At 46.0% G+C, this 26,855-nt stretch overlaps 1 protein-coding gene across 1 annotated transcript in view; it reads right to left on the bottom strand.

Moving 5' to 3' along the window:
• Positions 1–26,855, bottom strand: part of SPIDR (scaffold protein involved in DNA repair) — a 1,142,289-nt gene that overhangs the window by 1,081,591 nt on the left and 33,843 nt on the right. The window contains exons 2-4 of the mRNA XM_082258691.1: positions 22,020–22,175; positions 16,503–16,577; positions 2,408–2,582 (exon numbers count right to left, since the gene is read on the bottom strand). Coding sequence (XP_082114817.1) covers positions 2,408–2,582; positions 16,503–16,577; positions 22,020–22,175 — 406 coding nt within the window. The remainder of the gene's footprint in view (positions 1–2,407; positions 2,583–16,502; positions 16,578–22,019; positions 22,176–26,855) is intronic.

Genomic DNA, 26,855 nt, shown 5'->3' with positions numbered 1-26,855 from the left:
TCGCTGAAATGCATGAACCAAAATATTTGTTCGTATCGAGCCCTGGACATAGCAGCAGAGAACACGTGCATTTGATGAATTGGGTCAGTGGACCAATATAACCGCAATTCATTCTTTTTTGTAATGCCCGTGTTGAAGGATAGGCCCAGAAAGATTTTTAAATTGGGAATCGTTATAGGATTCCAGCCGAATGGTCTGGCAAGGGGTGAATTTGGGTTGGCGGCGATGAATTGTTGTGCGTATAAATTTGATTGATCCACAATAGATCTGAAAAGATCTTCAGTGAAAAACAGCTCAAAAAAGTAAATGGGATTAAAACCAGCTGTTTCCATTTGTATTCCGGGTTGGGCAGTGAATGGGGGAAGTACTGGCGCTGTGGAATCTGTGGGCTGCCAATTAGGACATGCCAGCGCTTCAGGGAGGGCACTATGGGCCTGTCTTCGAATACGCGATGGCTGCAGACCACTACTCGTGCTAGCCACCGCACCAGCTTGAACTGCACTTATGGGACTCGCCACGTCACCAAGTGTTACTGCAGTGCTGGTTGTACTAGGTCCAGGGTGTACTAGGCCGCTCGTGCTTGCCAGATCACGAGAAGTGTGAGCGGCACTAGTACTGGCACTCTGCTGCATACGAGAAACATCCGGTTCTTGCATCTCAGCAACTCCAGAATGGGGTCGGGTACGCCTGACCTTAGCAGGGACCCCTCTGTTGCCGGAGCTATCTGTCAGGGAGCCGCTGCTGTCATCAGGTTTGTATACTGACCCTGATTCTGCCAGTGAGGCTTCCCCATCGCTCTCATCTGACATGGTCAGTATACTGTAAGCCTCTGCACTACTGTACCAACGTTTGGTCATTTTAGTAACTAAATTTACCGGTACAGTAGTGTGACTAACAGGTAAAAAAGCACCTGGTTGTCAAGGACTATTTGGTCGCTACAAAAAAAAAACGCTAGTGCTAGCAGAGATCAGGCCTGACTAATCTATTGACTACTACACTTGCCTGGGTAGGGTGGGCTGGACGGAGGGGCTAAATGCAGGTGCTGGCAGGATTTAGTGCTGATTGTGCAAACACTGCGTTTTGGGAACACTAAACTATGGGGACGCTAGTATAGTTCTGATCAGATCAGATATTGATCTGTTCAAACACTATACTAGTAATGGAGGTGTGTGTGTGTGTGTGTGTGTGTTAGTGTACTTGACTCTAACTAGCCTAAGCTGTGTCACCCGTGACACTAATACAGTGATCGGTAATCACTGTATATAGTGAACACTCTGGCAGTGAAAGGGTTAATTGGGGGAGATCAAGGGGTTAAACCTTTATAGGGGATAGATGGCGGGTGGCCTAAACCTATTTGGGCTTAGTGCAAATTAGGGTCACAAGTGACACTAAATGCAGTGATCAGTATTTACCTATGTACTGTATTAAGTGCACAGTGTGATAGGGAGTGAAGGGGTTAACTGGGGGTGATTAAGGGGTTAAAACTTTATTAGGGGATAGATGGCGGGTGCCCTAACCCTATTTGGGCCTAATGCAAGCGCAAATTAGGGTCACAAGTGACACTTATACAGTGATCAGTAAAAGATCTGTATACCACTGTATATAGTGTTCACTGTGAGGGGTTTGGGGGTGATCAGGGGTGATCAAGGGGTTAAATGTGCCTATGTGAGGTGTGTCAGTGTAGTGTTTGGTGGAACTCACGTTTTTGATGTCTCTCTGTCTTCTCCTGGAACCAAAAGGGCTCCAGAAGGGACAGTTACATCACTTCCCCTGCCTGTGTTTACATTACATAGGCAGGGGACATGATGCCATTGGCTGGAACCGATCACCAGATCCAGACCAAAAATTATTGGTCTTTATCTGGTGACTGATCGGTTCTCTGCCGAATCAGACCAGGATCGGAGCGTGCCCTGCGAGCCGTGATCGCGCCCGACGTAGGTCTACGCCACTGGATGGAATCGAGCCACTTTGCCGCAGTACCAGCTCAGTGAGCGGTCGGTAAGTGGTTAAAGAAGCCCATGTCCTATTCTGTACAATTAGGAAATACATATTTTTCAGTGTGATTTAGTGTCGGTTCACACTATGGCGATCCGACTTCGGGGGCGACCTGTGAAGTCACGTGCACCGTGACTTCGGTGCAACTTGCACGGACTTCACATAATGGAAGTCAATGCAAGTCGCTCCGATGTCGCCCTGAAGTGGTACAGGAACTATTTTCTAAGTCGGAGCTACTTGAGTCGCTCCTATTAGAATGGTTCCCGTAGCACAGAATGGACCGTAACTTGTCAGGCTGACAGATCGCCTGACAAGTCGCGGTAGTGTGAACCGGGACTAAGAGTTCCCCAGCTTTGCATATTTGCCAACAGTTATAAAAAAAAAGAATCAAAATCAAAACAAGTTCCCTTACCTCCACTGCAACCTTCTAAAGAAACAGGCATATCTGACACCTGCAATCTCCTGGCACTCTGATGGGATAGTTCAGAAAGTAGAAAAACTGACTCTTCAACCTCATCATTGGTCAAATTGCTGTCACTGGAACTCCATACAATATCCGCTGGATCTTTTGCACAATCTGCTAAAGTCTCTGGAAGATGATAAAAAAAAAAAAAAAGGATCATCTGCTGGATTATCACTGTATTACCGTTGATAATGTTTTTTTTTAAAAAAAAAGGCCTACTTTTTCATGAAAACAAACAGTTAATCCTCCTGGAAATCTGTACAGACGTTGTTTAGAGCGAAAATAGCAGGTTCACTTTAATGTAAGGACCATACAAAGCTAGTATTTGCCTTTCCTACCGTCAAAATCCACTGCCAGCACTCAGTGCCAAAGTAGACCTGAGCAAGCATGCATAGCCCTGCCTAACTTTCAACCTATTCAGCAAGTTAAGGTACAAATTTACTTTAAAACAGAATTCTTCCAGTTCCTGATGTAATGAGATGCTGTAAGTTGCAGCTCCAGCCTGCTGCTAATCTGCTACATTTCTTCCAGCCCAAAGGACTCAACAGGACTGGCGCAATCTGGATTAAAACCACTATCACCCGGTTATGGAGAAAGTTATCGTCAAAACACCACTACCAAAGCGAGCCTCCACTACCCATTGACTACATAATGCTAGTGGCTGACTTTGCAGCACATCTCAAACCCAGTCTCATTTCATTCCAAGAGCTGTTCTCCCAACAACTCCAGGATTTTTGGTTACAACTAATCGCTTCTGAGACCAGTACTAAGGTCTTAGAACAGCGGGTAAGCAACATGGAGGATAGCACAAACTCCTGCCAAATACAGTCCAAGACCCTCCATAAGCAGCAAGCTGCACTGGTGGACAAATCTGAAGACCTTGAGAACAGATCCCTGAGCAGCTGAGCAAGCTTTGAGCTCCTAATGTATCTTTAGTGCAGGGTCTCCCTGACACGTTGAAAGTGAAATTAGCGCACGGATTTGGAGCATCATGAACCAACACTACTCAACAACAACCTGTCATGGCTCACTACTTGGTCTATGTTGACAAAGCTCAAATTCAACGTGTGTATATAGTGCAGAATTATCTTCTTGTAGGCATCAGCCCTTTCTTTACTCAAATTTTTTGTTGGAGGTTTCCAAGCAGTACAAAGCCTATACTCCTGCATACAAAAAGTTGGTTAGCAAACAAGTAAAATTCTCTATGATGTACCCAGCTACTCTCAAGAACTCGGCACCCAACAACAAAGTTCACCCATTTGTATATCCAGAGGAAGGAACCCACCTACTACAATCTCTCAATCTTACCTCCTCTCTAGGTCGCCTGTCCCAGGCACCCAGTGCAGGTTCTCTGCGTTCGTCTGCAAACCCCCACATCAGCCCAGGAGATTGCACCTGCTCCCAACTGGAGCTATGCCAACCCCTAGTTTACCTTTTACTTACTTTTCTTTTTTGTACATGCATTTGGCATCTGCCTCTGTCTACTGTCTTCATGGAAATTCTACTTACAGGCTTAACCCCACTGGTACCAGCTATGACAATCCCCAGTAAATATTCTCTGAATGCCCACCCACAGGCCCTTACCTTTTTAAACTGGCAGGCCTAGAGGCTCTCTGCCAGATTATGGGACAAATGTTCTCGGGGGGTTTCTTCTTTATTATTATTTACAGAGCACTCTATACAAGCTTACATCAACAAAAAAGGAAGAACACAGTGAGAACTAATCTACCGCTAATGTTGATATTTTGTTGCATGTGAATTCACCTTTCTATTGCCATTCACCTGACTAGTCGCTACACCTTGTTTTGCTTACTCACGGTCCCTTATACAGGGAGATGGGCAGAGTTGTGCTGGGACACTCCCCTAGGCTCATCTCCAATGACTTTTCGTTTTCTAACCCTATATGAACCTTGTGACATGAAACCTGAGAGGGCTACATTTACCGAACAAATCATCCATGGTCCTTCACCACCTTAAAAAAATGCACATTGATGTTGCAATTTTGCAAGAGACTGGCCTACACCTGGCTAAGGGGCACAAAGCAGGTTTAGGCATTATGCTGCATAAAAACTTTTGGTGCAAAGTGATGGCTAAGGAGCATGACCTTGTGCAGGGCATGGGAAAAATAGGATTTTTCCCTCAACTTACCTGTAAAATCCTTTTCTTGGAGTACATTATGGGACACAGAGCCAGCATTACTGACTATCCGGGTTATATGCTACCTTTAGGTTATTGGACACCGGCAACAAATAGACAGGAAGTTCCTCCCATATAACCCCTCCCATACAGGAAGAGACTCAGTTTTTAAAGCAAGCAATGAAGATCCCAGAAAAGAGGGGACGGACCTCTGTGTCCCGTGATTTACTCCAAGAAAAGGGTTTTACAGGTAAGTTGAAGAAAAAAAATGGAATTGTTGTAAAATCTTACCTGTAAAATTCCTTTCTCTGAGTCCTCCGACAGTCGCCGCCACCTCTAACTCATCACTATTGGGTATTGACTTCCGCTCTGCAGGAGTAGCTAGGCATAAGACTTTTCAAAAGAACAAAGGCATTTGCATATACACACCCATGGGGGCTGTCCCACTAGGTCAATACCCCCCTGCAGTGACCACTCCCAACTCAGTTTGGTAGCATAGCAGTAGGTAATAAGACAACAACCCCAAAAGTGGGGCGGGGGCGGCGACTGTCGGAGGACTCAGAGAAAGGAATTTTACAGGTAAGATTTTACAAAAATTCAGTTTTCTCTTCCGTCCTCCGACAGTCGCCCCCACCTCTAAGTCATCGCTATTGGGATGTCCCAAAGCAGTGTAGAGGGGTGGGAGGCGCAACCGTAGAAAAGGCAACGCAGTACCCCATCAGAGAAAGGAATCTTACACGCACAGTAAGAGAACCTTCTGGGCAAGAGAAAACAAAGCTCAACAGGAGCAACCGCCCAGGAAAGCAAATACCAACAGCCAGGGACCCAGAGAAAAAACAAGGGTCCTTCATGGCACTGCCGCACTGAGAACCTTGCGGCCAAAGGAGGCATCAGCCGATGCTAGAACGTCTACCTTGTAGAATTTGGAAAAAGTGTGCACCGACGACCAAGTCGCAGCTTTGCACACCTGTGCCACCGAGGCACGATGGCAATAGGCCCAAGACGCACTCACAGATCTGGAAGAGTGCGCCTTAACAGGGAAGGGTGGGACCCGTTCCTTCAAGGCATAAGCCTGTTCAATGGTCTGTCTGATCCATTTGGCAATAGTCGCTGCGGACGCAGCCATGCCCTTCCGAGGTCCCTCAGGAAGGACAAAGAGGGAATTTGTCTTCCGAAAGGATTCCGTAGACGACAGGTAAACCCTGATCGCCCTGACAACATCCAAGGAATGTAGAGCAAACTCCTTAGGATGCTTAGGCTTTGTACAAAGCGAAGGCAGGACAATGTCCTCATTAAGGTGGAACTCAGAGATCACCTTAGGAAGAAAGGAGGGGCGTGGACGCAAGACCACCTTATCCTCGTGAATCACCAAGTACGGGGAACGGCAAGACAACGCCGCCAGTTCCGACACTGCGAGCCGAAGTGATTGCCACCAAAAAGGCGACCTTCTTGGACAGCAGAGGCAACGATATCCTCCGTATGTTTTCAAACGGATCACGCTGTAACACGGACAGAACCAAGTTCAAGTCCCATGGAGGTAAGGGCTCCTTCCCGGGAGGAGCCAAATGTCGCACACCTTGAATGAAGGTGCGAACCAGGGAATGAGACGCCACAGGGCGTTGGAAAAGAATAGCCAGTGGGGAACACCTGGCCCTTGATTGTGGCCAGCGCCAGGCGCTGGTCTACCCCAGACTGGAGGAAGGCCAGCACTCGCAACACCGAGTAAGAGCGAGAGGAGAACCCCCTGGATTCACACCAGGCGAAATAAGCCTTCCAAGTACGGTAATAGATCTTACCAGAAGAGGATTTCCTAGCCTTAACAAGGGTAGGGATGACCTCAGGGAGAGACCCCTATCCTTTAAGACCTGGGTCTCAACAGCCAGGCCGTTAAACTAGCGACTGTAAAGCAGGATGGAAGATCGGACCTTGTGACAGGAGATCTTCCCGCAGTGGTAGCCGCCACGGAAGCGCCACTGCCAGGTGAACAACGTCGGCGTACCAGGACGGACGTGGCCAGTCCGGCGCCACCAGAATCACCGGGTGTGGTTCCAAGGCCAACCTGCGGAGGAACCTGGACAGCAACTGAATCGGAGGAAAGGCATACATCAGACGATACTGATGCCAAGGGGCCACCAACGCATCCGAGGCGTCTCCCAGAGGATCGCACGTTCTTGCCACGAACCTTTCCACCTTGTGGTTTAGACGAGATGCGAACAGATCCATGTCCGGGGATCCCCACTTCGCACACAGCATCTGGAAGACCTCCGGGTGTAGTGACCATTCCCCCTGGTCCAGGGTCTGGCGGCTCAGATAGTCGGCCAGCCAATTCTCCACAACCGGAATGTGAACTGCTGAAATCGCCGGGACATGAGTCTTGGCCCAAGACAAAATGTCGGTCACCTCCCGGGCCGCCCAGGCACTCCTGGTCCCCCCTTGGCGGTTGATGTAAGCCACTGCGGTAGCATTGTCCGTCTGTACCCGAACAGGACGGCCCCGAAGACGGTCCGACCATTGGAAGAGACAGAGTTTTATCTCTCGCAATTCCAGCACATTTATCGGGAGGGAGGATTCCTCCTCCGACCAAGTGCCCTGGGCAGACAGGTTGCCCAGGACTCCACCCCAGCCCGACAGGCTGGCATCTGTGGTAATCACCGTCCACAACAACGGACGGAAGGACTTGCCCTCCGACACCGTCGGGGACTGGAGCCACCACAGAAGAGCCAATCTCGTCTGACGACTCAATGAGACACTCAGATCCAGGGACTGAGGGAGTCTGTCCCACCCGGCCAGGATCTCCGCCTGGAGAGCCCGCGTGTGAAACTGAGCAAAGGGTATCGCCTCGAAGGCCGACACCATCAACCCCAGGCCTCGCATACAGGTCCTGAGTGACGAGGACGGATTGTCCCTGAGGGACCTGAACTCGGCCTGTAAGGTCCGGAGCTTGTCCTCCGGCAAGAACACCTTCGCCTTAGCAGAGTCCAGGATTATTCCCAGATAGGGAAGACGAACCGATGGAGACAACCTCAACTTCTGGACGTTGATAGTCCAACCGAACTCTTGTAGCGTCTGCACCGTGGTGGACAGATCGCGCAGAAGGTCTTGGCGGACACTCATCTCAGAAGAAGATCGTCTAGGTACCCCAATGCCCTGTGCCCTCAACAGGCCAAGAACCGGCGCTAGCACCTTGGTAAAAACCCTTGGAGCCGAAGCGAGACCGAAAGGTAACGCCACAAACTGATAGTGGTCCTCCGCGATAGCAAACCGAAGGTACCTCTGGTGACCCTCGAAAATGGGGATGTGCAGATAGGCATCCTTCAGATCTATTGAGGCCAGGAATTCTCCGGGACTCAGGAAGGCCACCACTGAACGGAGAGACTCCATTCGAAACTTTTGAACTCGCACGAAGCGGTTCAGCACTTTCAGGTCAGAATTGGACGTACTTTGCCCTCCTTCCTGGGCACAGTGAACAGATTTGAATAAAATCCTCGAAACCTGTCCCGATGAGGCACCGGGACAATCACCCCCTGAGCAAGAAGGTCCCGCACCGCTTGGTGCAGATCCTGCAGACGCCCAGGAGGCAAATGGAGATTTGAAGCAAAAAAGCTGTTCCCTGGCTGGGATAGGAATTCGATCTTGTAACCTGATCGAACGATTTCCTGAACCCACCTGTCCGAAACCCGGAGCAGCCAAGGTTGGAGTAAACCGCGCATACGTCCCCCCACCCCGGAATTGGGTGAGGGTGCCCCTTCAGGCGGAGGCGGACTGACCCGCCGAGCCGGCATTGCCCAACTTCTGCTTGCCCGCCCAGGGCTTCTTCTGGTTACTCTGGCCCTTGAAGGGCTTGCCCTTCGATTGGTTCCAAAAGGCACGAAAGGACCCCTGATTGGATCGAGACGCCGAACCCCGCTTGCCACAAAAGGACTTGTTCTTCAGGTTCTGGGGCAGCATAGTGCTCTTGCCCCCTGTGATGCCTTTTACCAGGGTATCCAAAGCCTCGCCAAAAAGGCGAGAACCAGCATAGGGAAAATCAGCAACTGTTTTCCGCGAGGACTGGTCAGCCGACCAGCTCTTCAGCCAGATTAGTCGACGGTTAAGCACCGAGACACTAGACAGGCGTGCTGCCAAAGGGGCCTCATTTAAGGCCGCATCACACAAATACATGATTCCTTGGTGAATTTGATCCACCATATCCAGCCGGGCAGGTTGAACAGCATCAGACACGAGGTTGCTCCTAAGCACCTTAGTCCAATCAGCCACCACCGGAGCCACCAAAACGGACGCGAAAATGGGTTTGAGCAACGAGCCCGCCACCGTATAGGAATGGCGTGCGAGAGACTCCAACCGCCGGTCCATGGGATCCCGAAAAACCGGGGTATCCTCTGAAGGAACCAAGGTAGCCTTGTTTAAGACTGCCACAGTGTGATCCACCTGCGGAGGCACACACCATCGTGATTCCGTAGCCGGAGCAAAAGGATAAAGCAATTTGAACCGACTAGGTACCAGAAATGGACGTTTTAAAGTGCGCCACAGTTCATTAACAGTGTAATGAAACTCAGCGGGACAGGGAAAAACCAGAGCTGGGGGGAATTTGCTGTCCTGAGAATCCATTGCTCCAGCCGAAAAAACAACAGTGCAATAAATTTAGTACTGCCCCTTCAAGACCGCTGCGGAGTGCGCAGCCCACCGCTACAGCTACAGTGACAAAGACCCCCAAACAGGAGAAGAAAAAACTGAGCCAGAAATGACAATACAGAAGGTAATTGAGAGAGATAATCTGCAGAGCCCCGCAGAGTGTTACCACCGATGTCCTGCTTCAGAGGAAAAGGAAGTGCTGTCAGAGTGGGCTGAACTATAAGCTGCATGACTCAGGGAAAATGGCTGCCCCATAGGACTGAATGGAAGGCTCCGGCAACATGGCCGCGGACATGCGGTCGGAACGATCGTTCTGCTACCGCAAAATGGCGGCGGATGGCGCCAAAAACAGCATGTAGTATTGCCCATAGTGAAGCAACATGCCTGCCCATACCTAAAATGGCGGACCGCGCGGGTATACCCCGCTGCGGCCGCACACAGTCTGCACCCCCAACAAGCACCGAAGTAACACAGGGAAGGGGACCCCCAATAACATACAGCAGCGCATGCACAAGCGATCCCCACAGGGACCGCATCAGGGAGTCACACAGGCACAGACATGGGGGACCACAGCAACACAGGACTGCCACCCCACACAGAGGCCCCACACAGAAGTACTTACCTGTACCAGATGGCGTGGAGAGCCTCTCAGAACGGAAAGCCGCTGTCCTCGGGAGTGCCGTTAGCCAGGGACATGATGCTGCAGCATCGCAGATGTGTCTTGTGAGGTAGCCACCTCACGGCTGCATCCCTGCTGCGAGCAGGGATGGGTCGTTCATAGTGCCAGGACGAACCACGGCTGAACGCTCGATGGCGGGCTGGGGGTCCATCTGACCCTCTGCCCTGGAGAGCCAGGGCGGTCAGTCCGAATCCCAGCACCGCATGATCCATCTTCATCTGAAGATCCGACTAAAGACTAAAAGCTGACAAAATAAACAGCTAGTAAAGTAAGAAAAAACTGACATTTTCAAAGAAAATCAATAAAAGATTAGTTAGGCTGAGACTGTAGCCCCAGCACAGGGAATCCTAACTACTCCTGACGCTAGGCAGAAAGAAACTGAGTTGGGAGTGGTCACTGCAGGGGGGTATTGACCAGATGGGACAGCCCCCATGGGTGTGTATATGCAAACGCCTTTCTTCTTTTGACTACGTTTTTATGCCTAGCTACTCCTGCGGAGTAGAAGTCAATACCCAACAGTGATGACTTAGAGGAGGCGGCGACTGTCAGAGGACGTAAGAGAAAAAGATTATTCTCCCATTCTACAAGACTCTGGTCCGGCCACATCTGGAGTATGCTGTCCAGTTCTGGGCACCGGTCCTCAGGAAGGATGTGCTGGAACTGGAGAAAGTCCAGAGAAGGGCAACAAAAATAATTAGGGGAATGGAGGACATCAGCTATGAGGAAAGACTACAAGCACTGAACTTATTCTCTCTGGAGAAGAGACGATTGAGGGGGGATAGGATATCAATGTACAAATACTGTACTGGCAACCCTAGCATATGGAAAAACCTATTCAGAGAAAGGGAATACAATAAGACACATGGCCACTCACTAAAACTAGAGGAAAGGCGGTTTAACCTTAAAATACGCAGGGGGTTCTTCACTGTAAGAGCAGTAAGGATGTGGAATTCTCTTCCGCAAACTGTCGTATCAGCAGGGAGCATCGATAGTTTCAAAAAACAATTAGATGGGCACCTTAACCACTTAAGCCCCGGAAGATTTTACCCCCTTCCTGACCAGGGCCTATTTTGCGATTCGGCACTGCGCGACTTTAACGGACAATTGCGCGGTCGTGCGACACTGTACCCAAACGCATTTGACGTCCTTTTTTTCCCACAAACAGAGCTTTCTTTTGGTGGTATTTGATCACCTGTGTGATTTTTTGATCATGCGCTATAAACAAAAAAAAGAGCGTCAATTTTGCAAAAATAACAATATTTTTCAAATTTTTTTATATGAAATTCCCCAAAAAAATGTAAAAATCAAAATTTTTTAACATTTTAGGCCAATTTGTTTTATGCTACATATGTTTAGTAAAAAAAAAAAAAAAAAAAAAAAAAAAAAAAAATCGCAAAAAGTGTATTTTGATTGGTTTGCGCAAAAGTTATTGCGTTTACTAACTAAGGGAAAGATTTTTGTCATTTTTGTTGTTTTTTTTTAACGATTTTTTTGCAGGACTGCGACATTGCGGCGGACAGATTGGACCCTTGACTGACATTTTTGACACTTTTGGGGTTACCAGTGACATTACTACAGTAATCAGTGCTATATATATGCACGGTTACTGTAAAAATTACACTGGCAGTGAAGGGGTTAACTTTATTTGAGAGGGAGGGGTTAAGTATGTCCCTAGGGGCGTGATTCTTACTGTGATTGGATGTGGCTGTGTGTGTAACAGCACAGATCAACGGTCCTGCATAGCAGGACCAAATGATCTGTGCTGTTACACAGGGGAGACTGACAGGCGGCTTTGTTTACATTAGACGCCTGCCTTTCTCCCGCTGTAACCGACAATCGCGAGTGACCGACGATCGCGAGTGACCGGCGGACATCGGGTCCGCCGATCACTCGCACGGGGGGGGGTCTGTGACAGAGCGGGAGCGACCTACGTCGCTTTGCCTGTGAGGGGCTGACTGCGGACGTAAATTGTCGTTAGGCAGTCGGCAAGTGGTTAAAGACCACAACATACAGGGGTATACAATGTACGGTTAACAGCAAACACACACACACATCATAGGTTGAACTGGATGGACTGATGTCTTTTTTCAACCTCACTATGTAACTATGTAGCCTGGTATACAGCTCGGACAGCCAGCCGAGAGTAGTCCGCAAAGCCGCGGCCTGAGTCCACCGTCAGCTTGATCAGCAGCTCGGACAGCCTGGTCAGTCACCCTGACAGCTTGGTCAGTCACTCAGACAGCCAGCTCTGTCAGCCGCGAGTAGGCCGCAAGACGCAGCCTCAATTTTTGGCTCGATCAGACCGCATGAGGCATCCACCAGTCAGCTTTCTCAGGCACCTCATCTTGGTCAGCTTGGTCAGGCACCTCATCTTGGTCAGCTCGGTTCAGGCACCCGGACAGCCGTGAGTAGGCCACAAAACCGCGGACTATATTTTTGGCCCGACCCAGACACGTGAGGCGCAGACCTGTGGATGAAGAAACATCCACTCCCCCCAAGCCTATAACCACCACAGGAAGCCCAAAGGACATCCTTGCTACAGTCACTAACCCCCATGGGGCCGGGAACTTGCTCGAAGACCCCTCTGTGTGTGATTCAGACAGCCTAGTCAGCAACTGCATCAGCCCCACTTACTGGAGCAAGTGGCAAAGTCAGCTCCTACCTAATCCCGGGAGGGGGGGGCACGGGGGTAGGTTGGGGCCAAAAGACCACCGTAACTGTTAGAGGGGCTGGGGGAAATGGAAGGGAACCCGCGGGGCCGACCATCCCAAGGAGGGGCCCACGTCCACCCCAAGACCACAAGAGCAATGGGAGTACACTACTTACCATACCAACGACAATCGGGTGGGTGCCCCTCTGGACAGACTACCTCTCCACTCGGGGTGGGGGTGCTGACAGACAAGGGGCACACTACAACTCAGGCCAAACCCGGTCATGTGCTTTCCAGCGAGGTGTTTCACTCGCAGGCCAGCCCCTGTCAAATGGTGCTCGGTCGTGGCGAGGCCTAGAGCGGGACTATAACCTGCACACGCTCGCTGGCTTGACTGGGAGACCTTAAGGAGCTAGAATATCCATACCAACGACAATCGGGTGGGTGCCACTCTGGACAGACTACCTCTCCACTCGGGGTGGGGGTGCTGACAGACAAGGGGCACACTGTGACTCAGGCCAAACCCAGTCATGTGCGTTCCGGCGAGGTGTTTCACTCGCAGGCCAGCCCCTGTCAAATGGGGCTCGATCGTGGCGAGGCCTAGTGCGGGACTATAACCTGCACACGCTCGCTGGCTGGACTGGGAGACCTTAAGGATCTAGAATATCCAGTCCGAAACCCAGTCTGGCTGTTGATTGCAGTTCTCTCAGGAACATAACTAGCTAATAAATTAACAAAGGTTTCCTTTAAAATAAAAAAAAAAAACAAGCTAAGACCGGGTCCTACTCCTAAACTAGGCAGAAACAAATTGAATCCAGTAGAGTGAGTGGGTGTATGCCTTCAAGGACTGCCCCATAGGCGTTGTGACGGTACTCGCCATCACTGAGAGTGAAAGACACATGCTTAATGGACACTGAGATTATGGCTTGGATTGCTTCAAATGGGGTCTGTATTTACACTTATGCTAATGTGTATTGTACTTCAATGGCAGAGACAGGCTCACCCTATTGTTTGTGTATTGAGGTGAGACATGTATTCTGTTAAGCCTGTCTGTTCCATTGTTAAATGTTAATGAACTCACATATTGTTCTGTCCAGATGGCTATATAGTTAGTTCAGGGTAATTCTATTCTGTATACAATTTCATCTGCATAATGTAATCAGGAACCCCTAACCTGTGTGTGCTAATCTGATCAGGAGGGGGATGTGCTGATGTGTGTATAAATTGCACGTGAAACTGTTCAATAAAGGAGAAGATTCCAGTACAAGCTAAGTTGTCGGCTAGCTTTATATGGGGGCGGCTGGAAAATCTGATATCTATATTCACGACTGGGACAAAGCCGCATACCGACAGAAGTCCACAAGTACAGTGTGGGTTGAGGTTCCGTTACAGGCGTGGTAAAGTTTTTTCCTGCCTGGTGTCCTACTCCTGTAGGGGCAGCATAACCCAATGGTTGAGAAGAATATGGATCTGCGTCTGTCAATGAACGGCAGAGAACATGCAATTCCGCCTTGTCAAAATTCACATCTCAAAAAAAAAAAAAAAAAATGTAAAAAGAAAAAAATTCTCATTAAATACAACAACTCAAAAAAACAATTCTTTAAAAATCTTAATCATATTATTCAAAGAATGAAAAAAGGGAAAAAAAGAAAAAAGCCTAAACTAAATGAACAAAAGATTTCTTCTTCAGCACATCCTGGGGTTCGTGTACAGAGCCTCTTCAAAGACCCATCACATATACAATATTAAAAACATACAATATACAAACATCCAATTTATTTGTACACCTTTTTGTGCACTGAACAAGTGGAGACCAGATAACAGTAAAACCAAAATGGTAATTTAATATTTTTTTACCTTTAAACCAATGTCAATACCCTCATATAATTGTAAGAGATACAAAATAATACTCAATAGTATAGTAGTAAATTAAAGCAATGTATCCAAGGGCAAAGTTTCCAAGCAAAATACTTGTTAGGACTTAAGAAAAGAAAAACTAAGATTGTTCTGAAGACCTGGGGACCTGGTGGCCTCCTACCATTCATTATGAATGGTTCCCTACTTGCCTTGTCAATTAACCTCATTGCAAAAAATCTGTGTTTCTGAGTGTTAGGAGCATGAATGCACCATGCAGAAAGACAAATGACCTGCATAATGCACTTTTTAACAGGCAACATAAAGCATGTCAACATTCATACACGGTAACTCAGTATATAAGCAGCCTATAATGTTGTCTATGTTATGTGTGTGTGGGGGGGGCAGTTATATTTTTTTAGGTTTCATTATAGTTATTTCTTTTTTTTTTTTTACATAAGTACTAGGGATGCACCGATCCGATATTCGGATCGGATATCGGCCCCGATACGGGCAAATAGCTGGATCGGGGGATCGGTAAAATTAACAGATCCACGGGCCGATCCGGTTTTGCTCTTTATAGCAGAGAACAGCTGTCAAAGAAAAAAAAGAGCCTCCTGCAAATGCCTTTCAACTCTCCCAGTTAACCACTTGCCGACCGCCGCACGACTATCTACGTGGGCGGTCAGCCCCTCACAGGCAAAGTGACGTAGGTCTACGTCGCTCGCCTGTGAGGGTTTAGGGAGCGAGCGCGCGCCGCCGGAGGCGCGCTCCCGCTCCCGCGTGGTCACGGACCCCCCCGCGCGCGTGACCGGCGGACCCGATCGCCGCCGGCCACTCTGCGATCGGCGGGGGAGAGGGAGAAAGTCAGGCAGCTTGTGTAAACAAGCTGCCTGTCATTCTCCTCTCTGTATGAGAGCTGATCACATGGATCTACTATGTAGATCCATTGATCACTCCTCATACAGTTGAAGCCACAGCCAATCACAGTTAGAATCACGCCCCTAGGGACACACACAGCCCCTCCCTCTCAAATAAAGTTAACCCCTTCACTACCAGTGCATTTTTACAGTAACAGTGCATATGTATAGCACTGATTACTGTAGAAATGTCACTGGTAACCCCAAAAGTGTCAAAAATGTCAGTCAAGGGTCCGATCTGTCCGCCGCAATGTCGCAGTACCGCAAAAAAAATCGCAGATCGCCGCCATTACGCGTTAAAAAAAAAAACAACAAAAATGACAAAAATCTTTCCCTTTGTTAGTAAACGCAATAACTTTTGCGCAAACCAATCAAAATACGCTTTTTGCGATTTTTTTTACCAAACATAGGTAGCATAAAACAAATTGGCCGAAAATATTAAAAAATTTTGATTTTTACATTTTTTTTTGGGGGAATTTCATATAAAAAAAAGGGAAAAATATTGCTATTTTTGCAAAATTTACGCTCTTTTTTTGTTTATAGCGCGTGATCAAAAAATCGCACAGGTGATCAAATACCACCAAAAGAAAGCTCTGTTTGTGGGAAAAAAAGGACGCCAAATTCGTTTCGGTACAGCGTCGCACGACCGCGCAATTGTCCGTTAAAGTCACGCAGTGCCGAATCGCAAAATGCCCTCTGGTCGTTTAGCAGCCAAATCCTCCGGGGCTTAAGTGGTTAAGTAAACTTAATGATTACAATGTATCTTTTCGTTCCGTCTGCCGGAGGAGGGAAGTTTAACCTCTTAAAGACTAAACCCATGATATTTTAGATTTTGAATGCACAATGTTATAAGGTATCTGCCGATACCGATCCGGAAGTATTATTTTGTTATAAGCTCACAAAACAGTACTTGCGGATCGGACTCGGGATCGGCGATTTCACAAAGCAAAAGATCGGTATCGGGACCAAAAAAGTCGGATCGGTGCATCCCTAATAAGTACTGTCACTAGTAATCATAGATGTAATCCTTATGTCCATGGCAGCAAAAGGATTAAAAACTCCTCACTTTGCACAAGATAACATTGAAAAAAATATGCGATCCAAGCCAGCTAATTTTTTTCTAATCCGCTAGATTTTAGCATTATTGTGCAATTACACATTTTTTTTATGCACCTTACCTTCACCGAGAAAAAAGGACTGTGCCAAGTGTCGAGCAACTTGTGGTTTTCTTCCTGATGGCTTAGATTTCTGCACAACGGGAAGAAAATAATATATATATATATATTTTTTTTTTTAAGATTAAGTTTAACTCAAAAATTTATACACAAGACATAAAAATGTCAACTGTCCATCAGGATGCAGACTGAAAATGAGGCTTTCCAATCATTGGGTAAAACAAGGTATCCACTGCACACTGGCACTACCTGGCAGCAAAACTGCCTTAAGGACCAGTTACTATTAGACATTAGTTAGTACAATGCATGTGCTTTATGGTATGAGACTTGAGAATGGGAAATTCCACTTTGTAATAATCGTCATAGCAAGCTATACTTTGAATTACAATCCATTAAACCCTTTTGCATGATTCAAGACAAGTCATTAAACTGTAATACAAAATGCACCTCAAAAGCCCAATCAGTTAGGTACACTAAAGTACCAAAATGACCAAAGACTGCAAAAAGATTTATTGATGCTCAAAAGTAGATTACAGTAGGATGAAATCTTCTAATCTTTTAATGACCACAAATCAAATATAGCAAATTTTTCACTTTGTGTGCATTAACAAGTAACGTTAAAGCTTTATTTAATATTTTATTAAAATAATAAACGTGACATACTTACCTGCTCTGTGCAATGGTTTTGCACAAAGCAGTCCTCTTCTTGGGTCCCCCGCTGGTGCGCCAGGCTCCTCCTCTTCAGCGAGTGCCCCCATAGAAAGCCGCTTTTTATGGGGGCACCTGTGTGAGCTTGTTCCTGAGCCGCCCTGTCTGCATCTATTTACACAGACCGCAAGGCTCGGCCCCGCCCCAATTCCTTGCCACAGCATTCGAGTGACAGCAGCGGGAGCCAATGGCTCTTATTGCTATCAATCTGCCCAGTGAGCAGGAAGACCACAGTGGGAGCCATTGCTCTTGTGCACATCGCTGGATCGCGATCTGGGTCAGGTACAGTGGGGATTGAAAGTTTGGGCACCACAGGTAAAAATTTGTATTAATGTGCATAAAGAAGCCAAGAAAAGATGGAAAAATCTCCAAAAGGCATCAAATTACAGATTAGACATTCTTATAATATGTCAACAAAAGTTAAATTTTATTTCCATCATTTACACTATTAAAATAACAGAAAACAAAAAAATGGCGTCTGCAAAAGTTTGGGCACCCTGCAGTTAATATCTTGTACTGCCCCCTTTGGCAAGTATCACAGCTTGTAAACGCTTTTTGTAGCCAGCCAAGAGTCTTTCAATTCTTGTTTGAGGTATCTTTGCCCATTCCTCCTTACAAAAGTATTCTAGTTCTTTGAGATTTCTGGGCTGTCTGTCACACACTGCTCTTTTAAGGTCTATCCATAGATTTTCAATTATGTTGAGGTCAGGTGATTGTGAGGGCCATGGCAAAACCTTCAGTTTACGCCTCTTGATGAAATCCCCCGTGGATTTTGAGGTGTGTTTAGGATCATTATCCATTTGTAGAAGCCATCCTCTCTTTAACTTCAGCTTTTTCACAGATGGCATCAAGTTACCATCCAAAATTTGCTGAAATTTTATTGAATCCATTTTTCCTTCTACTCGTGAGATGTTCCCTGTGCCACCGGCTGCAATACAACCCCAAAGCATGATTGATCTACCCCCATGCTTAACAGTTGGACAGAGGTTCTTTTCATTAAATTCTGTGCCCCTTCTTCTCCAAACGTACCTTTGCTCATTCCGGCCAAAAAGTTCAATTTTAACCTCATCGGTCCACAGAACTTGTTTCCAAAATGCATCAGGCTTGTCTATATGTTCATTTGCAAAGTTCAAATGCTGATTTTTGTGGTGAGGACGTAGAAGAGGTTGTCTTCTGATGACTCTTCCATGAAGATCATATTTGTACAAGTATCTCTTTATAGTGGAATAGTGTACCACAACTCCAGTGTCTGCCAGATCTTTCTGGAGGGATCGTGCAGTCAAATGTGGGTTTTGAATTGTTTTTCTCACAATCCTGCTAGCTGTTCTGTCTGATATTTTTCTTGGTCTTCCAGATCTTGCTTTACTTCCACTGTTCCTGATGACTGCCATTTCCTAATTACATTCCTAACAGAGGATATTGACATCTGAAAAACGCTTTGCTATCTTCTTATAGCCTTCTCCAGCTTCAACTATTTTCAGTTTCAGTTTTCTAGACAACAGCTTAGAAGATCCCATGGTGCTGATTGTTGGGGCAAGGTCAGATGAGTCTGGGCATTTAAAACCTTTGAGATTGACATCAACTGGTCTTCCCAGACGATGATTGAAAACAATCCATGACACTGGCAGGTCTCAGATTTGCAAAGGGGGCAGTGCATGCTATAAATTCTGCAGGGTGCCAAAACTTTTGCAGACACCGTTTTTTTGTTTTCTGTAATTTTGAAAGTGTCAATGAGGGAAATAAAATCTAACTTTTGTTGACATATTATAAGAATGTCTAATCTGTAATTTGATGCCTTTTGGAGATTTTTCCATCTTTCCTTGGCTTCTTTATGCACATTAATGCAAATTTTTACCTGGGGTGCTCAAACTTTCGATCCCCACTGTAAGTATAAGGGAAAGGGGGGGGGGGATCCTGTAGCACAGAGGGTTTTTTGCCCTAATGCACAAAATGCATTAAGTTAATAAAATGTAGGGCTTTAGAACCGCTTTAAATTCCAACATGCATATCTGAACTATGGGTTACCTTTGAGGTACACTTCATTTGCATTACAACTCACAAAAAGAAACTTGCAAATTAATGCTGTGCAGTAATTAACAATGTACTATTTCTGCTGTTCACATATTGGCCTAATCAAAAGGGACTTGCACATTTTTAACATTTGTTTGCAGTCTTCACTAAATTACTACACCCATAGCATAAATATATAGGTGGATTTAATTACAGTCACATGAACAAGATTTAAACCGATAAACCCATAAACAAAAAGGTATTACAGCTTATCAGTTTGTAGACATCGTGGTTACACTAGTTTTCTCTTTTAGGCTTCCCCCCTTTATTTTTACCTGGTGATCCTGCCTTCAACTTCCTTTAACAGACTAAGCTGTCCAGCAAATTGAGGGTGTCATTTAGCACTGACAGGGGTGCTTACAATGGTCAGTTGCTGTTTTTATCCCAGATAGAAACTAACTGCTTTTAAAATATTAGCTGGAGCTCAGTTTTAATTTTTTTAATCAAGTCCAAATATCTGCTGGTGCATCTAACTCTAACTTTTTCCCAGATTGACTGGTAAGCTGTAATATATTATTTTCGGTTATTGGGTTTATTGCAACATTAACCTCTTCACACCAGTCATACGCAAATATACAGCCAGTTGGCGGATGGGCTTTAAAGCCGAGAGGCCGCAGAAAGTCCAGAGAAGGGCAACAAAAATAATTAGGGGAATGGAGGACATCAGCTATGAGGAAAGACTACAAGCACTGAACTTATTCTCTCTGGAGAAGAGACGATTGAGGGGGGATATGATATCAATGTACAAATACTGTACTGGCGACCCTAGCATAAGGAACAAACTATTCAGAGAAAGGAGATACAATAAGACGCGTGGCCACTCACTAAAACTTGAGGAAAGGCGGTTTAACCTTAAAGTGCGTAAGGGGTTCTTCACTGTAAGAGCGGTAAGGATGTGGAATTCTCTTCCGCAAGCAGTCGTATCAGCGGGGAGCATTGATAGTTTCAAAAAACTATTGGATGGACACCTTAAAGACCACAACATACAGGGGTATACAATGTACGGTTAAAAGCAAACACACACACACATCATAGGTTGAACTGGATGGACTTGTGTCTTTTTTCAGCCTCACTAACTATGTAACTATATACGCATACCAAAATGTAAACAATGCCATGCCGAGAGCGTGCACCCTTGCACACTCCCGTCCCGTCGTGATTGCTACTTGCAATAGGGAGCTTTGCAATCATGTGACCACTGTGACAGCCAATTATGGCAGTCACATAACCAAAATGCCCACCTCCTGGCGTCTGGAACCTCTTAAAGGGCCAGGAGGCCCCAGCGCTAAAGGGTAAAAACAATTAGGGGTCCTTAAGTAAACCCATCATGTGAGAAACTTGAAGACTGCGATTGCTGTTATCCAATTGTGATAATGTTAGTTTCTTTGCGATCATCATTAATGTAGCACCCTCCTAGGTAGGTGCCAGTGAGAGAGTATAGGTAGGAGCTCTGTCAGCTTACCACGGGAGCTGCAGGTAAATCTATATTGCTCTCTGCCTATCAGGGAGCAGGATTTATTATTGAGGTCTGCTCAATGTGCTCAGTATGCGATTCATTCAGTCTGAGGAGTGTTTCACTCTGGTCCAATAGGCAGGCATGTTGGACAGTGGGAGGAAATCTGACGAATGGGTGCATAGGCTTTTGATACAGTCCTGGAGATTGGCAGAGGGCAGGTCGCCTCGGTGCATTCTGGGATACAGAATAAAAGCCAGGAGCACATGTGCTGCAGGGTCTTTGGCTGGAGAGCAGAGAGGGAGGGAGGCAGACGGCTGCTTCCTCTGTAGAGGTGTCATGCAGTCGCAGGGAGGATCTTAACCCTGAGGTCTAGGAGAGCTGACTAAGAGGGGAGACACTGGAGATCCTGGGACTACAGTATCATGAGGACAGGGACTCGTGTCAAGAGGCCTGACTTGAGGGGGGCCACCCCTGCTTGTAGGATAGTCAGTGTCAGCAGAGGAAGAAAAAGAGGATACTGAGGAGAGTGTCCTGGGACTACAGTATCGTGAGGACAGGGACTCGTGTCAAGAGGCCTGACTTGAGGGGGGCCACCCTGCTTGTAGGATAGTCAGTGTCAGCAGAGGAAGAAAAAGAGGATACTGAGGAGAGTGTCCTGAAGAAAATTGTTGTTCACCGAGTCGTCTTAGGAAAAGGGACTCAATCCAAATTCATCCAAAGTGGCAGGGTGAATCAACAGCCTGGCTGTATAAGAAGATAGGAGTCCTCAAGTTTGTCTATAGTTAAATTAGAGTATCCCACTGTTTCCTTCTCCTATCCTCAATTTACAATAAACCACAAAACAACCAAACACCCCTGGACTGATTATTGGAGTGAGTCGAGTGGAGAAATTAAAAAATTGTATCTGTCAGGACTGTGTGCTAGTAACTCAGGGGGACCCATAGAGTGAATAACTGGCAGTCCTTACGGGGGCAGTGCTACATTGACATGTAACAAGTATGCAGATAGGTTCTTCTGACATTGTTGATCTGTGTGGTTATTCCAAGTCGGGGGTTTGAAAATGCTAAAGCCAGTAGGCCACCATAACACACAGAAAACTAATATTTAAAAGCGGTAGTCAGCAATTGCAGCCTTTGTGTTTCTTTGGGTTAGAAAACAATCACATTGATCAGATTTTGTCTTCCTAATCATCCTACAGGAACGCAAGTCTAAAAAATTGTTATTCTATGGCATTAACTCACAAGCATCTAGCTTTTTTGCCATCATTATGGAAAATGCTACCTTTTCTGCTGGACACTTTTGAAATCCCTCGCCACAATTTTTCCATGCTTTGCTGAGTGATGACGGTTTCATTGCCCCTTCTGCATTGGATTTATTCACAATGTTACTTTCATCATCTGGGAAGAGTGCATGTATCTTATCTGCAGATATTTTCCTCTATAAAAAAAACGAAATATATGTTAATTGTTCATACAATTGCCAGATTTGTTCACATCACTTTAATGGTTGGAAAACAGAAATATCCTATACATGAATTCACCAAGCAATCTTCCTAAATTGGTTTTAAAGTCAAACAAAAAAAAATGTATTTATTGCAATTTACCAATTCACGTGGCTGCATTTGTTTTCTTTTTTTTTTAGGCTTTTTCCTCAATTTTCACCTATTGCTTCTGCCAGTAAATCTTTTCTTTTTATACTTCTTTTAACATGCGCCTAAAGCCCCGTACACACGTACCGATCGTCGGCCGAACGATCGGCCGTCTTTTGTCCAGGGCTGTCGTGTCTGTTGAAAACTGCAAAAGACTGCACACGAATTTTGTCGGCCAACAACAGCCGACTGCAGAAGTGATGTCACGTGATGGTTAACTTTCCTTGTCTTTTTTCTTTTCTGAGCATGCCCAGTCTTGCAAATCTGCTGTCTGTCGGCCGAAATCTGTACTGACTGGCGAACAATCGGCCGTTCTGGTGGACGCATGATGCCCCAAAGAAGCTTTTTTTTTTTTTGCATTTTTTTGCGCAATGTTACCGCGATTTGGCAGGCGCAAATCACGGCAACATCGCACAGCGTTTGGGGTGCTATTGCAAATCACGGGCAACGCACAGGCGTCCCGCGATTTGCAATGATTTCCGGATCACGGGCAGAATCACAGTGATTCTGCCCGCGATCGCAACGCTGACATGTGAATGAAGCCTAAGGCTAGGTTTCCACTAGTGCGGCTACGAAGTCGTGCTACTTCTAGCACGACTTTGTAGCAAAAGTAAACCGCGGCTTCAGTTAGACTTGTCCCTCATATATAGAGGGAAGTCGCGCTCAAAAGTAGTACACGATTTACTTTTGAGGTCGCGGCAACTGAAGCCGCGGCAGTGGAAACGGGCCCCATTGAAAACAATGGGTTTTGACTTGCTGTGCGACTTGACATGTGTCAAGTCGCACCGCAAGTCGCACTAGTGGAAACCGAGCCTAAAGCAGAGTTCCAATCATTTTTGTGTTTATTAAAAGTCAACAGCTTAATAAACACAAACTCACCTGTCTCAGGGTCCAGCAATGTAGCTGCCTGAACAATCAATTCTCTACCTCTCCACTCCTGCAGCGGCATTACAACTGTGGGCGCCCGGCTGTAACAGCTTGCAGCTTCACAGCTGGGTGCACCCTGCACATGCGCGGCACACTTCCTTAAAGCGGAAGTATCCCGCTTTTTGACACTTTTACCTACAGGTAAGCCTATAATAAGGCTTACCTGTAGGTACAAATAATATCTCCTAAACCGGCATGGTTTAGGAGATATTTACAGTGCATGCAGCTGCTCTCGCGAGCGGCGCATGCGCTCTGAAGGTCCGGGGGGACCTTCAATTAATTTGTCGGGAGCTTGCCGGAAAATCACCGCGCCGGAGCCGCCGAACCCGGAAGAGACGGCGAGGGATCATGGCAGCGCCCGCAGCGATGTCCGGGGGTCCGTGTGGGGGCTTCGTTCTAAGGTAAGTTACACATAATGGGCTAGTATGCGATGCATACTAGCCCATTATGCCTTTGTCTTGCAGGTTTTTTTTTTTTTTTTTTCCTAGGGTTTACAACCGCTTTAATGGTCGGGCAATCTTCTGGGACCTGTGACATGCTCCAGAAAATTGAAGGGAGGGAGGAGGAGAATTTCGGTTTTTATCGCCTTGGCCGCTCCCCCCCCCCCCCAAAAAAAAATTACATGCCAAATGTGGCATAGGAGGAGTGGAGCAGAACTTCCAATTTTGGGTGGAGCCCCGCTTTAAAGTGTATGTTACCCCAACATTTAACATTTCTGATATGTGTCTGTGTTACCTTGAAGTAAGAAGTATCCTGCTCTCTTTGAGTTGCTTTCTTTGTGTGAAATACCTAGTGATCCTCCCAGTCACCTTGCTTTCCTATTTCAAACTGACTACATTAGGGCATTAAAGTGATATACAGAAATAAAAGGGATTGTAAAGTCTTTTTTTTTTATAACAAACATGTTATATATACTTTCTCTGTGCAGTGATTTTGCACAGGGCAGCCAGGATCCTCCTCTTCTCAGCTGGAGTTCCTGGCTTCTCCCTCCTGTTGCGTGCCCCCACAGCAAGCAGCTTGCTATGGGGGCACCCTAGCCAAGCCGCAGCTCTGTACATCCATTCAGACATTCAGAGTTTGGTCCCACCAACTCTCTCTCCTGATTAGCTGAGTTTAACTGACAGCAGCAGTAGCCAATTGCACCGCTGCTGTGTCTCAGCAAATAAGGGGAGAGAGAGTCCCAGGCGGCTGAGGCACTCGTGGACATCGCTGGATAGAGAGGGGGCTGCTACACACAAAAGTTTTTTTTATCTAGTTATACTGCGGCAGGCTGACGTAGCTATAGATCGGTCGCAAGCAGGAGGCTAAGGGGAAGCCGGTGTAGCGGGCGGCTCTGATTGCCGCCTGACACCCGCAATCGTTCCCCGCTGAGAGAGAAGGATGGTCAGCTGTTGTAAACACAGCTGACCATTCTCCCTGAAATGATCATAGAGCCCATGTGATCCTTCTATATAGGATTACATGTCTCTATGGTAATTTCAGAAGCCACGCCCTCCACAGTTAGAATCACTCCCCTAGGCTCACATTTAACCCCTTGATCACCCACAGGGTTAACCCCTTCCCTGGTAATGGCATTATTACAGTAACAGTGCATATTTCTAGCATTGATTACTGTAGCAATGTCACTGGTATCCCCAAAAGTGTCAAAAATGTCAGTTAGGGGTCCAATCTGTTCACCGCAATGTCGCAGTCTCGCATAAAAACACAGATCGCCGCCATTACTAAAAAAAAAAAAAACAATAAAAACTACAAATCTTTCCCGTAGTTAGTAGACGCAATAACTTTTGCGCAAACCAATACAAAATACGCTTATTGCGATTTTTTTTAAACATATGTAGTTCATGTGGAGTGGTCCCTAATGTGCCACATCCCGAATGTAAAATCAGAAAAAAGAATGGGTTCCCCTATGGGTGGGACTTTTAAGGCACTGATGTATCAGAAAATACACATAGGTAAAAATAACAATGTCACTTTATTAAATGTAATTATACAAACAATTTTTAAAACATAAAGAATGGCAGCGGGCAAAGTTGGATATACATCACATTACAAAGTGAAGCGTTCACCATAGGACCCCCATGAATAAACACCCGACGCGTTTCGGAGACACACTCCTTCTTCAGGGGTGTCTTGGGAGGGTGGTCTGTGAATGATCAATGCAATTGTATATATTATACATGTTGATAAATTCAATCTTACAAGAAAGAATAATAAAGTCAAAAATTTATGCACTTACATGGTTCACTGTAATGGTTAAAACGAAAATGCCTGCCTGCACGGCTAAAAAACAGGACATGAACGATGCCAGCGTGGGTTTATGGTAAGCCAGTTAGATTTACTAGAATCGGTTTCAACCAGAAAAGAAGGAATTCTTTTGATTTGTAGAGTTGGAATCCAGTCAAGATTGCTTGCTCCCAAACCAATATATCAGTCTGGGTGGGGACAGCTGAAATCCCAAAAAGAGGCAGTCCTGCTGTGCATAAGCCAAAAAAGGGTTCGTGTTAGACAATATGTCATTTGGCCAAGTTTAGGGACAGAGACAGAAAGCCCCTTGGCCAAATGACATATTGTCTAACACGAACCCTTTTTTGGCTTATGCACAGCAGGACTGCCTCTTTTTGGGATTTCAGCTGTCCCCACCCAGACTGATATATTGGTTTGGGAGCAAGCAATCTTGACTGGATTCCAACTCTACAAATCAAAAGAATTCCTTCTTTTCTGGTTGAAACCGATTCTAGTAAATCTAACTGGCTTACCATAAACCCACGCTGGCATCGTTCATGTCCTGTTTTTTAGCCGTGCAGGCAGGCATTTTCGTTTTAACCATTACAGTGAACCATGTAAGTGCATAAATTTTTGACTTTATTATTCTTTCTTGTAAGATTGAATTTATCAACATGTATAATATATACAATTGCATTGATCATTCACAGACCACCCTCCCAAGACACCCCTGAAGAAGGAGTGTGTCTCCGAAACGCGTCGGGTGTTTATTCATGGGGGTCCTATGGTGAACGCTTCACTTTGTAATGTGATGTATATCCAACTTTGCCCGCTGCCATTCTTTATGTTTTAAAAATTGTTTGTATAATTACATTTAATAAAGTGACATTGTTATTTTTACCTATGTGTATTTTCTGATACATCAGTGCCTTAAAAGTCCCACCCATAGGGGAACCCATTCTTTTTTCTGATTTTACATTCGGGATGTGGCACATTAGGGACCACTCCACATGAACTACATATGTTTAATCTATCCAGGTAGCAAATACCACTCCCCGTTTTTGTTCATGTGGCGTTTTCCCAATTTAAATTTACAAATATATTTTGACCACGTTAGTGATCTAATTCTGTTCAATTTTGTCAATAACTTTGTATAAAAAATTTTGTGTAATCACACACATTTCTCTCTGATTCAATCTCCTTTTTCCCCTTTCTCTGTGAGATTTAGACATGTCTGTGTATGTAGGCGACGAGTGGGAATCACTGATGGCTGGATATTTACAAGATTTTGGAGACAAAGAGTATGTAGAAGCTGATTT

This window comes from Pelophylax lessonae, assembly GCF_965119305.1.
Source record: "Pelophylax lessonae genome assembly, chromosome: 5".
NCBI lineage: Eukaryota > Metazoa > Chordata > Amphibia > Anura > Ranidae > Pelophylax > Pelophylax lessonae.
This window is presented reverse-complemented; position numbering and strand designations above follow the sequence as displayed.